The sequence below is a fragment of the Homalodisca vitripennis genome, chromosome X, assembly GCF_021130785.1.
Source record: "Homalodisca vitripennis isolate AUS2020 chromosome X, UT_GWSS_2.1, whole genome shotgun sequence".
NCBI lineage: Eukaryota > Metazoa > Arthropoda > Insecta > Hemiptera > Cicadellidae > Homalodisca > Homalodisca vitripennis.
The window spans coordinates 154877723-154894223 of record NC_060215.1 but is presented as its reverse complement, the minus strand read 5'-3'; the positions used below and the strand labels follow the sequence as shown (position 1 = coordinate 154894223).

Sequence of the window (16501 nt, the reverse complement as noted above, 5' to 3'; positions counted from 1 at the left end):
CCAAAGTTTTAAACATTTTTTAAAATTAAATTCTATAGGATAGTGGAAAACCTTTTTTAAAATTATTAGTAGTGTAAGTCATTGCTATAGAAGTTGAACCTGATGTAAAACCCTATACCCACACAATTATCTCCTATAATTATAATTTTTACATTCTCAAATGACAGATTATCAGTAGCAATTTACTTTATAAAAATAGACAATATTAAAACTTATAAACAAAATTGTACAAAAAGATTGGATTGATTGTTTATAAATTAAGTATTTGATTCCAATAAGAAGCTGGTAGAATGTTTTCTAAGGAAATTATTGTTAAAGTTGATCAACTAAGAATGGCAGTTGGAAAATTATAGTTATAAGTTTTAAAACTTTTGAACATTTTAAATAATAAAACTTTACCTATAATACCTATAATGAACTACATAAATACTTAAAAATGTAAATAAACTTACATTGTTGGTTTGTTGTCACACCACAATTCTGTACTCACTGATTCACTCTTCAGCTGGAGAACAAGTTGTTCACCAGTCCCCACCTCTTCTCTTACCTTACCAGGACGGAGTGGGGCGAGCTGTTATCAGCCCTAGCTGGCGTGCTCAGCAAAATGCATACGCAGTATTTCTGCTGATAAAATTTTTCTGTATGAGTAATATTTCTAAGAAGAGGAACAGACCACCTGTATGTCAGATGTTGCTGAAAGAAGGAAAAAGCATTTCAATCCTTAATGTTTCTAGTTACAGTTGAATCAATGCAGAACAATTTTTTAAACACACTTTTTATAGAATTTGAGATTGAAATGATCAATTACAGTGAAATCTGAATAGCACAAACTGTAACAAACAATGCGTTTCCAAATATATTTTATAACTTCAATTTAAAAAGCATATCTTGAATTCAATGGATTTTAGACAAGTCAAATAAGATAAAATATCTAAGGAGAACTAATAAATTCTCATTTTTATAATGCATAATTTTTACATGAAATTTTACCATTTTAAGGAGAATTCCCCTTACAGAATATATAGCAGAATTATTTTTCATGAGGCCTTTAATAATTTTTTATGATATATATATATATATATATATATATATATATATATATATATATATATATATAGAGAGAGAGAGAGAGAGAGAGAGAGAGAGAGAGAGTTGAAATGTGACTGGATAATTTGAAAACATACTAATATCAATATTACTAAACTTTATTTTACCAATGTTTAGGCGCTGAAATAGGTGAAACATTTATTCAATTTTCCACCACAGGAATATCCTGTAAAACCTATTGGTGATAGCAGTGTTGAACACCTAGGTAGTGAGACAGTGAGTAGTTTGACCACTACCAACTGAACAACTGTGAGTGTAGCCAGCAGCTGATGCCGAACATTGAGGTAGAGCAACTAGATTTCTTCACTGACCATTCTGCTCCCTTTTAAAAACACATACACCAGTTTTGAATGACTGTTTTTGCTGTAAAACTCTTGCAGGCTATCTGACGATTAAGTTCAGGTGGCTGAAAGTTTTTGCACTAAAAATTGGGTAACAATTACATGTAAGCAATTACTGAAAAGGGAAATCACAGTATATCAAATTCTATGATGTCGATGGAGAGGCTCCAATGAATCTCTTAAGTAAAGTGTACCTAAGTGTCTATAGTCAAGAATTAAGAAATTTTATTATTGTTAAACATTTACAATAATGCAATTAACAAAGCAAATATAAAGTGTGAAGTAAAAATATAAATAATTAACAATAACTTAAAAGTGGTATAACATTGAACAACCATCTAAAACTAGTTAATAAGATAAACACATAAGATAAAAAACATAAGAAAAAAAGAATTACGTTAGCATTAAAGTTTCAGATTACTCATATTACAGACCATGAACTCTTGTACTGAATAAAAATATTTTCTTTTAACCACTTCCCGAAGATTACTCGAAATTTGTTTGTGGGTACAGACCATGCTTTCTCTGGGAGTTGGTGAAAAGTTTAATTTTCATTTAAATGTGGCTTTCTTGGTTTTTTCTAGCCTAGCTGGTATTAAATCTAACAGGTAGTTTGTCTAGTGCATTATTGGTATATATCTTTTCTAACTTATCAAGTCACTAAGCATTATCTTCATATCAGTTAGACAACAATAAATATATAAGCCTTTCAAAGACAATATTTTTAATTCCTTAAAAATATGTCTACATGAAACTCTTTATGGTATATTTTGTATGACTCGGTGCTATTTGGCAAACCAAGACTTTCTTTGAACCTGTACTATTAACCAATAGAGTGATCCCATACCTTGCATGTGAATGAAAAGTGCAAAGTAAGCTGTTCCAAACATTTTAAAAGTCACATTGTTCGCCAATTTATGCAAGAGAAATATTATTCTATATAATTTTTTTACGTAAGTGTTCAGTGTGACATGCCAATTTACTTAATTAAAGTTAATTTATTAGTCTTTTGTTTATTCAAAAATATTTAAATGAAATTATGAAATATTTAAAAGACATTACTTAATTGGAATTTTTTTATTGTTGTACGTTAAACTATTAAAGTTTGTTATTGGTGATAGAAAGTTAGAAAGGATTATAGGATTTCGGACATTTGCCATTGGTGAGTGTTACAAAACGTACAGCACTGCGTTTCAAGGATTGAAATCTACTCTTCTTCAGGTGAAATAATGTGATAATGGACTAACTCAATATAAACTGAAAACTGCATTTTTTAGTTTTTAATGCTTTAGGTGTTTTTCACCCGAAGAAGAGGGTAGAATTCAATCCTTGAAATGCAGTGTTGTACGTTTTGTAACACACACCAATGGCAAATGTCCGAAATCCTATTGTCCTTTCATTTCATGTAATTTTCTCACACTCGTTATTCCTAAAACTAGTAATAACATGGTTTTATAAAGACAGGTACATTTTTGCATTCTATTAAAAAAAATTAATAATTTATTACACACATGAATTGTATTATACAGTGTCCCACGAATAGGTTAAAACGTTTGAATTTATATTACTTGCCCATTTATGCACCAAATTTTGAAACTCAACACAATTTATTAATTAAACAGGTTTTAAAAATATTCTGTGAAAATAAAGCTCCCTAACAATTGTAGAAACAAAATGGTGACATATAAAAAAAATTTTACCATTTTGCTTCCTATAAAAATTCATTTCTTGAATTACCTGATTCGATTACTGTGTTGGAGTTTTAAAGAACAGCTGTTTAACAACGCTCATTGTTGAAAACATCTGTTTGATTGAAGAATATTGCTTGTGCTTTAAAAACATAAACCTAACCTCCATTACAGTTTTACTAGTATTGAAGTTTGATAAATGGCTTTTAATGTTGAACAAAAAGTGAAGTGTTTGAATTGTTGTGCGTTATTGCTTTTGGCAACATTACAGAAGAAATTAGACAATTTCAAGTCGCCTACCCAGGAGTTGAACCACCTAGCAATCCAACAAATCTTTTGTTAGAAACTGGAAGTGTCGTAAAAAAGTACTCTAGAGGATCAAATTAGTAAAGAGAAGTACTAGTATGCGCATCAATGGTCCGCTTTCTAGGTAAACCAAAATCACAAATCTCGAACTATAAATATACAGATAACTGAGATAACCTGATAACAAAGCCAAAACAAATCTGTGCCATCGTTTTTGGATTGCAACAAAACAAAGATCACTTAATTATTGTACAAAACCGAAACAAACGTCAGCTGGTTACAAATAGATTTATATGTCTTTAAACCAATACATAGGAAATTGACTTCACCAAATAAAACTTAACAAGTATAAGTAGCCATTGTACAAAGTTTTAATTAAAATGATACTTAAAATAGTATCTAAGTAAAAAAATATATATTGCAATTTTATGATCTGTACATTAGCCTGTAAATACTGTACTCGTCAAGACTATAAAATGGGTTTACCACCACCCAAGTTTGAGGTTCTGTGTACTATCATCACAGTGTTTGGGTGTGTTTGGAGATCATGATGTTCTATGTGAATGATTTTTTTTCTGTAATAATAAAATTCTGTTTATTTTATGCGCATTGTCCTAAACAATTACAACATAGGTCATAACACTATCATTTTTAGATACTTCATGGGAATACAATGCCTCAGAAGCCTAATTACCTATGTTGCTCCTACTACACAATGGTCTATACGGTCATTACAGGTCAATATTCAGACTGAGTAAATTACCAATAGCTTAATTTTGGTTATATTACCAAAAATTTATTTCTTTAATGGAAATGTCAAGTTCATGTTTTGCTAGAAAGGTTTTTACCTGTTGACGTTGTACCTGGCTGTTACATCTTCTAGAGCTTTGCTCATAAATGTTCCGTTCATGTATCAGATGAGAACCAAGTTTGAAGCAGCAAGACTTAGTTCTTTGTACAATGTTAAGTGGTACTAAACTTCTATTTGACTGACAATTTTTTGTCTGAAATATTTATTTATCTAAGCATAAATATTTAGGGAAATTGATTTAATATACAAGTAAAACTATACAGTAAAACTAGTAATATACAGTAAAACTTGTCATATCTAGCCTAATGTAGAGACGGATATCCTTAATGCCGGATATGGAATTGTGTTATGAAGAATATTCATAAGGATCAATGTTATGGTTTACTTTTTGAAGGCATTACATAATGATGAAAACATTGAATACTGCACTGGAACTGTTTCCCGTTAAATTTTATAAATTCTTGATACAAAATAAATTTATTCTATTAGAAACCTTAAAATGTTACGTATGTATAATGAAAATCAAATTCAAAAGGGAATATATACAAATGTATTTTAGAAAATTGTTAACATTTCATAATGTACAGTACAATATTTAAAATTTAAATCTTGACTTATTGAAAAAGTCCAAAGTAATATACCCCACCTCTGCAATACATCACAACACACATTCAAAAGCTCACACATCACAGTTTACTAAGGTAATTATTTATAAAAATAGTGGAGGCAGGGTATCAGACCTGCTGAGTTGATTGTGTAACTTAATCAAACAGAAAAAGGATACTGAATATCATGAAACTCATTGGCATTTTTTATGTATGTTACAGGCTACAAGAAAATGACAGTTCTAGGAGAGGGTGGTGACTTTTACGCGCCCCCTCACAAGCGACCTTGTTTGTCATACCACTGTCCTGTCGTAGAACCGTACCAGATGGCAACACCCTTAGATGCCGGTAAGTAACTCGCACTGTCAAAAACACTACTGGCTATTCATTTTGATTTCATCTATATGTGTAATTTACCACTATTGAGGTGTTAAGTCGTTTTCAGATATAGTACACTTAGGTGTAGTATATTTAGCACATTTACCTGATAGGGATCTCAAGCACTTTACACATACATTTAATCAACTAGAATTATAAACATTTGCGAACAGGTTGTTTTGATACCACTACTTATGGAGTTGTTTTTTCCCAAAGTTAGAATTTTGGACAATACATTTTAATTGTAATATGTTTGGCCAATTTAGACTTGTTAATATTATGTGTCCTTAATAGTAAATCATTTTAAGTACGTAATCTGTATAATGTGTGCGCGCGCACGCGCGCACACACACACACACACACACACACACACACACACACACACACACACACACACACTTTCTTATTCCTAGGATCACTACACTCAATTTGGTTGTAAATCTTATTGCATATTGCGGATGTGGAAAATTACTCAAGCAATATATATTCCTTAAACAAATCAGTTCTAAATGTTTATCTATTAAAGTGCAGGGCCATTATTTTAGTGGTCGATTCTTTGTGTAATACATTGATTTTATTAAAACACAGTTCTCTCGGAAAGTTACAGAAAGTCAAAAGTCAGGGAAGTTTTAAAAAAATATTTTTATTATTTAGAGTGAGGTTTCCAATAAAAATAAAAATTATTAAGCTCAATAAGATCAAGATACTAAATTATTAGAAAAAGTTCATTTTTTAATTTATCAAGATATTAGTCTACCTACAAATCTACAGTTACATTAAGAGTATTGTCATATTGTTGATGTCCAGTAATACAAATTCAGGTGTACAAGGCCTATTGGAAAGGTATCCAGAGTGTGGAAATTTGATGAAGGAACATGTCTACATCAAATGTTTGAGTCCAGAATTGTTTTCTTACATTGTGGCAGTATTAATATATATGTTTACTGTTTTTTTGTATATAGTGTAATAAGAGTATTCTTATGAGCATCTAGCATGTTATACATTACAAATTTTTTAGTACTGAAATTATTAATAAACACGACTGAGGTTGTCAATTAATTGATAAGACTAGTTTTTACTTCTGTCCAATATGTAGGAGTTGGTTAAATAAGGCTAAATTTGAACACTAATATAACACCTTACCTGTTAACTGTGGTGTTTTGTATTTCTTATACGGGATCATTTCAATCCTTACCTCTCTGTAATCGTGCTGTCTTCAATGACTGGTTTTTTGAAGGTGTGATGTTAAATGGATACGGGCTGGTAGATTCCCACAAGAACCACTCACCCGACGACAGCAGTGCCAACAGTGAAGGTGTCTCTCCTGTCGCCACACTGTGCAACTTGGGGAACACATGTTTCCTCAATAGTGTTCTCTACACACTGCGGTTTGCCCCTGCATTCCTCCACAACCTGCACCACCTCGCCCTGGACCTGGTGGAGTACAGTGGTCGATATTCACACCTCAAGGTGAGTGAAGAGCAACAATTCTATAACTGACATAATCTATTGTGACTATTGTGTTAAATGTTGCTGTCTTGTATATTGATATTATCTAAGTAAGTGTAGAACACGTTCAGTCAACATTTTATGAAGTTAAGATGCTAAAATAGTTGCTTTATCTGGATTTACAGATAGTTTTTTTTATTTATTAGAACAAATATTAATTGTTAAAGAAATTGAAATGAGTTAATTCATGTTTAAACAAGAGTTTGCAGGAAATAACCCAGAGACTTGTAAACTCATAGTGGAACAGTTATAAATATACTGTGAGGTTTATTAAGTTAAGCATATCTGAGAACCAATCCATTTCAGTCATGCGGACAAATTGTTAGTGTCTAGTCAACTGGAATTAGAATTAAGGTTTGGAAATAAACTCCATGCTGCAAACTGATATATGTGTACCTAATATTTATGTGAATTATCTGTAACAAATGTGCACTCATATCTATTTCCCTATGAAAATCTTTAAAACTGTATTTTAAAGATTTAGTTTATTCCACACTAGTTGTTCTGTAAGTTATTATTTTCCACCACAGTTTTTGTTGTAATTTCATTATAGCAATGCTAGGAGGATGAATTCAGCATATCTACCCACACGATAAGTTTGAGTCTTTACCATGATATCCAAATTAAAACAGTAAATAGTTGGATATTGATGTATTTTCTATGTACTTACGATAAGAAATATTCAGTCAGTATTGATTTTCTCACATAAAAAATACTCTTTTTGCTCTTTTATACTTTCGACATTAATCAATAAATTTATCTTTATGGAGACTTATGTTTAAAAATTCTATAACACATTCATCACAGTTTACTTCAGTTCTTGTCTCTATACAGGTTTGTGATGTGAAAGTATGCCAAGAATGGTGCCAGGGTAGGAGATACAGGGAACCCAAGAGGTGGGTCGAGGAATATGTTGCATTCATTGCGGACCTGTCTTGAAAACACACTTGAAACTGATATTGTCAGTACCATAAAGCTATTTTTACTCCAATGAAACTGACATTGTCAGTACCATAAAGTTATTTTTACTCCAACGAAACTGACATTGTCAGTACCATAAAGTTATTTTTACTTCAACGAAACTGACATTGTCAGTACTATAAAACTATTTTTACTCCAATGTACATCACACAATATTTTTGTTCATATTGTCGTTGATAATCTAGTTCTTTTCATAAAAAATGTTTCACCCTTGAAGTGAATATAGAAATAGAAAAAGTCACAGGTTGATTATTTGGTCAAACAGCTGAGTAAAAGGTAAGACCACATATAAAGTATGTAATGGAAGAAAGTTATTGGGAGGCCATAAGAATCAAAGGCGACCACAATATCTTTCTAACCACTGTAAACAAATCCCACTTGAATACTAAATGTTTATAATCGGCACTGTTTGTTTACAAACACTAAGCAGAATACAATCAGCTGTGGAAGCAATAATGTCACATCATTTGGCTGGCCAGACATTGCACTATAAAACAAGGTGATATAAAATAATAATATTACGCTTCACAAGTTACAAAATTCAACCTAGCAACAATGAGAAATATTACAAATAAAAAATTAGACCGAAATATATGTAATATCGGTAGCTTATAATATGTTTACTTTAACGGCTTAAAATATGTTTCCAAATATATTTCAGAGTTTTCTTATTAATTTTATCCATATTTAAAAATATTTTGATGAAAAATGAGTTAGAAAAACATTTCCATGGCACTGTACTTGACATGGAATGGTTTCTTGATAAAACCTTTCGAGCTTAAACTAGCTGTCATGGAAATGTTAAGTTATAGAAGGTCAATGGGTTAAACATTCATTTCCAAACTTTTTCATTGATGCACTTGATGTACATAAAACCAACTTAGATTAATTTGTGATCAGAGAAAATATACTTAAGTAATAATATGTATGGAAAAAGCAAAATTGATATTCAAACACTTAGATTGACAAAGGCTGTGAAATTATACAAACTGTATGGTATAAACTTTTTCAGTAAATTACCATTGTCTGTAAATTACCATAGAACTGCACCTATAAGTATGTTTAGGACTAGAATGTACAGCAGGTTGCTTAAAACTCAAAGAATTCTTTGGTTGTAAGAATACTGCTGATTTTAATTATCAACTAATGTAGTTTTATATATATTAATTTTCACCTTTATGGACAAAATTCACCGTATTGTTAATGATCAGGGGTTAATAAAGACTCTTTAACTTCTACCGTCTTTCACTAACACAACTTCATCACCTTTGTTAAAATACTTGCTATAAGTAAAACATATCAATTAATTGAGAATGCCGAATTGAACATTTTATTTTTAAATTCAACATGTGATGGAAATTAGTATAAACTACTCAGCCATAACTGGCAAACCTAGAGTATTACTCTGAGCCAAGTGGTCTTAGCGAGTTGCCAAGTGTCTGATCTGAGGTAAGTTAAAATAGAGGACTCCGAATTGAACATTTTATTTTTAAATTCAACATGTGATGGAAATTAGTATAAACCACTCAGCCATAACTGGCAAACCTAGAGTATTACTCTGAGCCAAGTGGTCTTAGCGAGTTGCCAAGTGTCTGATCTGAGGTAAGTTAAAATAGAGGACTCCGAATTGAGCATTTTATTTTTAAATTCAATATGTGATGGAAATTAGTATAAACCACTCAGCCATAACTGGCAAACCTAGAGTATCACTCTGAGCCAAGTGGTCTTAGCGAGTTGCCAAGTGTCTGATCTGAGGTAAGTTAAAATAGAGGACTCCGAATTGAGCATTTTATTTTTAAATTCAATATGTGATGGAAATTAGTATAAACCACTCAGCCATAACTGGCAAACCTAGAGTATCACTCTGAGCCAAGTGGTCTTAGCGAGTTGCCAAGTGTCTGATCTGAGGTAAGTTAAAATAGAGGACTCCGAATTGAGCATTTTATTTTTAAATTCTATATGTGATGGAAATTAGTATAAACCACTCAGCCATAACTGGCAAACCTAGAGTATCACTCTGAGCCAAGTGGTCTTAGCGAGTTGCCAAGTGTCTGATCTGAGGTAAGTTAAAATAGAGGACTCCGAATTGAGCATTTTATTTTTAAATTCAATATGTGATGGAAATTAGTATAAACCACTCAGCCATAACTGGCAAACCTAGAGTATCACTCTGAGCCAAGTGGTCTTAGCGAGTTGCCAAGTGTCTGATCTGAGGTAAGTTAAAATAGAGGACTCCGAATTGAGCATTTTATTTTTAAATTCTATATGTGATGGAAATTAGTATAAACCACTCAGCCATAACTGGCAAACCTAGAGTATCACTCTGAGCCAAGTGTCTGATCTGAGGTAAGTTAAAATAGAGGACTCTGAACTGTGGTCTGATGATTGTCATAATAAATTACTTTTCTTTAAATTTGTTTGAGCAGATAGTAATGTATGACGAGGATACATCATTGTTTGGTGATTGCCCGTCACTTTATATTCTTCAGAGTGAAACAAAAATATAGAAAACAGGTGCTTGGTTTATGTTAAAATATATAAATTGTAGTAGTGATGTATAATGTTTACTCTTAGGAAAATAGTAAGTAAGAGAATTCTATAAAACTATTAGGCATCACAAGAAACTCAACAGAAAGCTCATACAAATTATGTCATTTCTTAGCTCTCAAGAGACATATTTTTTGTTTAAACTTGTATTTAGTTTTAGTGTACATGTTCCAAAAGACTTATTACACTTCTAAACCTATAGCACCTGTGTTATCATGGTTTAGGGAAATTATGCTAGCTCAAATATTTGTGACTAAAAGAGACATGTAAACCTGTATTATTCAAGACATTTTTAAACTAAACCTTGGTTCATTTATTCTTCAAGAAATGTAGATATTGTAATTACTTAAGTATGCCTTTTATAAATTGCAAGACACTTCCTAGTCATAAAAGCTTGTGATAAAATTGTATAAAGTGCTTACTGCCGTGTTAAGTAAGATAAATTAATGCTTTATCTCTAGAAGGCAATTATTCTTTAGATGGATATTTTATTTCTGTACTATATTTCAAGTATCCATCCATCCTGTGTGTATTTGTTAGATTTCCCAAATTGTTTAGACAATCCTTATTACTGTTGATTGCTTGGTGTAATAATTTACTTTAATACATTATTCTTGTAAAACATTATTTCAATAAGTATGAGTATTTTACTTTTTAAAATGAAGAATGTTGAAATTTCAAGCACCAGTAGTTTTTTAGATAACATAAAGAATTTTAAAAATATTTGATGTTTTGAAACATCTCTTACGTGATTCAAATCAAAGCTCTGTTTAAAAGTTTCATATAGTTCTTCAAGTTAGTCTTCGTCAGTTAAAGAATTATGATCTTTGTGATCTTATGTTATTTATATAACATTGTCCTTATCTTATTTTCTATTAGACAATCTTAAATTGTCTTACACTTTACATTTTGGGAGACGAGGCAAAACAAATAATCCTATTTTAACACAAGTTAAAAATAGTCTAATGACAATTTCTTAAAACTTCTGATTTTATTTTCACTCTATGTAGCTTTTTTATGTTGGCCAACTATAGTTTTAAAAGTAATAAATTAAGTTTACTGTATTAGTATTAATACAATTGTGGTTACCGAAATATAGGGTAAGTTTCTGCTATATGAGTTTTTGTAGAAGAAATTCAGGTAACAGAAGTAAAATAATCTGAGTCCAGTGAAGAAAGTGTTTAGTACACAGGTGATAACAATTTGAAAACAAGTGCAAGAGATTAGAAATGTTTTGTTTTATTGCGGTTTGTTTGATAAATATGAGCAGAAACTGATATCGTGATTGTGTGAACAGAGCAAATCATCGTCCCTGGGCCGTGGGATCGGGGGTGGAAGCAAGAGCTGGAGCAACAAGGATCTACCGTCTGTCGGCCAGCTGAGTCCCCAAGAGGACAGGATCGCTCTGGCGACCCTGCGGCTCCACGAGCTCTACGAGGGTCTGCATAGCGCCGAAATGAAGGACCATATGGAGCCCTACCAGCCTGAAATATTTCTCACTGCACTTAGGTCAGAACAACTTAAGTAATGCCAGCAATTAAATAAGCTGTTATTACATGACGGACAGACTGTTATGCTTACTTAGAGATTTATGGATGTACTTTATCCACTATACTCCAACAAATGTTCTAGTTTTTCAAATAAAGCTGATATGCACGGATACACCATTTTTAAATTTTCAGATTGCTGATGTTTATGTCCCTTTTTCTACATGATTTAAAAATACAATAGCTTCAGAAAATGAAAGACTAGAATGTCCAAACTCTGTCAGATTTTCAAACAAGAAGTGTACATAAAGAAATGTAACACTGTAATACATTTCACTGTTTGTACATTTCAGCAAATAGCATTTCTTTGTATCTTCATCTGTATACCATGCCCATATTCAATCACACATTAATTTCGAGTAGGCTTAAACAGAAAAATGAACAGATAAATCATTGAAGTTACAAAAAAGACGTAATATTGAATATGGAATAATATTGAATGTAAAAATTAATGTTTCTATACAAATCTTCTTTGGCTACTAGATTTTAATTGAAATATGTTATGTGTGTTCTTAAAACGATTTAACTTGAAAACAAAAATTCTTTAAACCCCACAATGAAGGCCTTTGCCTTTACGTACACAGTGTTATGATTCAAGGAGGAAACATTTTTCTCACAGTATTTGAATTGCACCGTTTACAGATCTACAAAAGAACAACTAAGTTACAATGGTAAATTTTTCCATTTTTACCAGACAATATTTACATAGAAAATAATACAGATACTTTAAAAACAAAAGTAAGTGGTATATTACAGGTCTAATGTATATATATATATATATATATATATATATATATTAATGAGTATTTTTATTTTATTTGAAACCCAGCCTTTTTTCATGGTCTTGATAAAAAGCCCAGGGTGAAAATGGTAATAGTCTAGAGTTGAGAAAAATTCATATAATGTTATTACTTTTCATGAGAAACTTAAGTTCTTTATTTAAATTTGTTGACAATTAAGTGTAAAAACCCAAAATCTTGCATTTGCACTTTATCTTCTGTGAGAGGAGTGCAGTTGTTAGTCTCAACCATCACCTGGCGTCAGTATGACTCATTGTTGACTGTCGATAAACTGTTTAGTTTATCATTGATGAAGTCTGCTGTTTATCCTGTTATCTTTTGTTTATGTCAGTCAAATATGAGTAAATATTGTAGATAAAAATCTACAGTGACTGAAGAATTTGAGCAATGAGTCTCAATTCACATTTTAAGCTATATATTAACATTGTTTTTATAAAACAATAATATTATGTATTACACCACTATAACAAGTTTCAGTGTTACTTTATAGCACAGGTTTTTATAAATTTAAAACTATATATAGACTATATTGTTATTGGTGGTATATATTTGACAAAATGTATCAAAGACTCCTACAACACAACAATATAAAGAATTAATTGACTATACCTCCTCGCATTCATCACAGTAACTGTTTAAAATATTGGGTATGTAGTAAAAAGTATGAGTTCAACAAAACCAGATTATAATTTTTTTTAAGGTTATGATATTTTCTGCATTTTGCCAACAACATCTTCATGTTTAAAAACTAAAACTTTTTATATTTCCTTGATTTAAATTGTGTAAAAAGTAGGGGTTGGTTGCAAACACAGATAGGTCTAGAAATCAGTTTCAAAAGCAGACAGGTTGTGTATATAGTGTTTCTGACACAAGGTGGTTGATTGGGCAGTAGTACGTTCATGTAATGCACTTGTAACCATAATTTCATTATCAGGAAGGAACTACAATTGGAATGGAGTCCCTCCTCTCCAAACTAAGATAGAAAAATCTGTTTACATAAGTAAATATCTTATTTCTATTAATTTTTGTTCACTCTATATTTCTATTTGTTTTGTTTACTTTCACTACAATATTGCTAATTATCACAATTATTAAGTCATATTCATAAGTTATTCTGCTTCAGATAACTTCTTTCAATTAAAAATTTATAAAATTAATCTACACACTGCTCAAGATAAAATTCTAATCCTAAAAATTTCAAGCCGAGTCTACCCACAGACCATTAAGGCTCATGTTGCCTCTTTTCCCATATTATTTTTAATTATACATAAATTATGTAGCAAATTAACAGAATCTTAAATGCTGTTTTCATTGGTATGTGTGTATATGTGTGTGTGCGCGTGTGCATATGTATGTATGTATGTGTATATATAGATATTTTTTTAAAATTTTAATTTCTCTCCTTATTTTAATATATGAATTTATTTTTTTGTGACTTAAGTCTTTTTAATATTATTTAGCGTTAAATTATTTAATCTTAACTATTTTGAATTGTATTATTTGAATATTTTTGTATATTCTATTACCAAATGCTACATTTGTTTTCTTTTTCAATATAAAATATTTACTTCTGTTTTTCAATATTTTGTGGAAATAAATGTGATTTGATTTGCTTTCTGAAAGTACAGTTTTATTGATCAAAACATGCTATTTTGATAATGAAACCTCTATTATGTAATCTCTTGTAAGTACAATTAACGGTAATTTGAATGAATGGTATAATTTGTTTCAATTCTTATTACAATAAACAATATAATTTACTTGAGAAATATACTTTTTACCTTATTAGATTTAATTCCTAGTAAAATCTAACTAGCTCATTACTATACTATTTTATCTGACACAGGTTTTGAAAAAAAACTTCTTTTCAAACTTATAATAGCACAATAAATTTGAAAGTGAAATGAATTTGGCGTTATGAAAATACTGATAGAAAACTAGGATAGCTTTGTCACAAAACCAGAAAAATTACAAGATTCTGTTGCCAAACCAGATAGTGAGTTGCAGCCTATCATGAAATTCCATGACTTTCTCCATACTGTTACAATTCCCTAACTATTCCCGGTTTTCCCGGTTTCATGGATGCTGCCCTGGTTATGTTATCTGCATGATCACTGACAGATTAACAATGGATATGTCTCAGGTTCTCTTATAATATTGTAAATGTTCAAATAAATGTATAAACCGGATGGCTTCAGGATTCATTCTTTATCTATCAATCAATACGAACACTTTTATTTACAGTATCTTCAAGATACATAATAGTGTCAAGTTAAATAAACAGAAACAAAAGAAGACAAACAACTCTTGTTCTGAGGGTTGTAGGGAGACTGTGTTGTAGGAGAGAATTTCTTTGTTGTTGTTTATCTATTGTTTTATCTGTATGAAGGTAAAGAAATTGAATTACTATTTATTACAAAAATTAACTTCAATTGAGAAAGGTGTGCTCGTTTCAGGGAGGTGAACTCCATATTTGAGGGCAACCAGCAGCACGATGCCCACGAGTTGTTGGTCTGCCTGTTGGACAACATCAGGGAGACATGTCGTCAGCTGAGTGAACTGAGTGAACGGCAACGCTGCATCATACCGCCCGCACCCCCTTGCCCCCTCCCCCCTGCCAAGAGCTCTTCCTTCACATCTAATGTGCGCAAGAGTCTCAAGTTGGGGAGGGCCAAGCATAACTGCGTCTACGATAAAAAACACACCTTAGGTAAGTTTTGCCCTTAACTTTTTTTCTTAATATTTCTTTCCTTTAATGAGAACACTTATAAATCAGTTCCAGCCATGAAGTAGAAAGTCATTTAACAGAGTCCAATGGGACTATGAGAAGTGTCGTACATGAAAGAAGGAGTTTGGAAATATTTTTAAATACACATTTTTAAATGGCGGTTTTAGCTTCTAAATTCAGTTATGATTTATAAAATATTAAGAATAAACTTCTGTACAAAATCTTGGAGAGAGAGAGTTTTTGCTGCTTGGAGCTACAATCGCTGTGTTTTGTAAAACATACAAGTAATAAAGACCTAATGTTGATTTAAAATCCAAACTTTAATGTTGATGTTAAAAAATTAACAACTTAAAAACCTGCCATCAAAGTAAATTGGTTTAATATGGAAATTAATTTTAAAATAAATATGTTTTCGTACTACTCCTTTTTAGAAATTGTTTCCATACAAACTTTTGCTGTTAAAAGATATGATCCTACCATGCATGGAGAAGTGCTAATATTTTGATTTACTCAGTGTGTGGTTGATGATGTTTGATTACTATCATCAGTTATTACTTATTGCCATATATCAAAATATGTCAGGCCATTAAGTTAATTTGCACTCAATTTGAAACTCTGTACTCATTTAAATCTTAATAAATAAGTAACAAGATAAGTAAATATAAACTTAGTAAATATAAGTAAATATAAACTTAGTAAATATAAGTAAATATAAACAATATACAAACTGTGAAATTAATAAGTTACACAATAATAAAGTTACAATCAGCTAGTTTATGAAACATTTAATAAAAGTACATGAACACGGATAAGAGACAAGATGAAGATGTTAATTAAGTTAAAACTAATCTTACAGAAATTATAAATTTCAAAATTGAGGTACAAGGGACTGATAAATATTCCTTAATATCATTAGTAGTAGTCACAAGCAGAGTTTATGGTTGATATTTATAAGCAGAAGCTATTTAGTATGTTGTTGTAACTTATTGTAAAAAGTTCAGGCAAAAAATGATGAGATTGGATTTGTATCTCTTAATATCCAAACAAGGGAACACGTAACACATTACACTTTCTTGTGAAATGAAAATAACAATCAGATCTTTCCTTTAGATTATTAAGATTCAAAATAGTGAAATGTTTATTTCTATAAATT

General features: G+C 30.9%; 1 protein-coding gene across 2 annotated transcripts in view; it reads left to right on the top strand.

Annotated features, from left to right (window-relative positions):
* LOC124370042 (ubiquitin carboxyl-terminal hydrolase 1) overlaps window positions 1–16501 on the top strand; it is a 70282-nt gene that overhangs the window by 14684 nt on the left and 39097 nt on the right. For both annotated transcript variants that reach the window (XM_046828357.1, XM_046828359.1), the window contains exons 2-5: window positions 5081–5206; window positions 6474–6706; window positions 11571–11782; window positions 15077–15330. In XM_046828357.1, the coding sequence (XP_046684313.1) occupies window positions 5092–5206; window positions 6474–6706; window positions 11571–11782; window positions 15077–15330 (814 nt within the window). In that variant the 5' untranslated portion in view covers window positions 5081–5091. The remainder of the gene's footprint in view (window positions 1–5080; window positions 5207–6473; window positions 6707–11570; window positions 11783–15076; window positions 15331–16501) is intronic.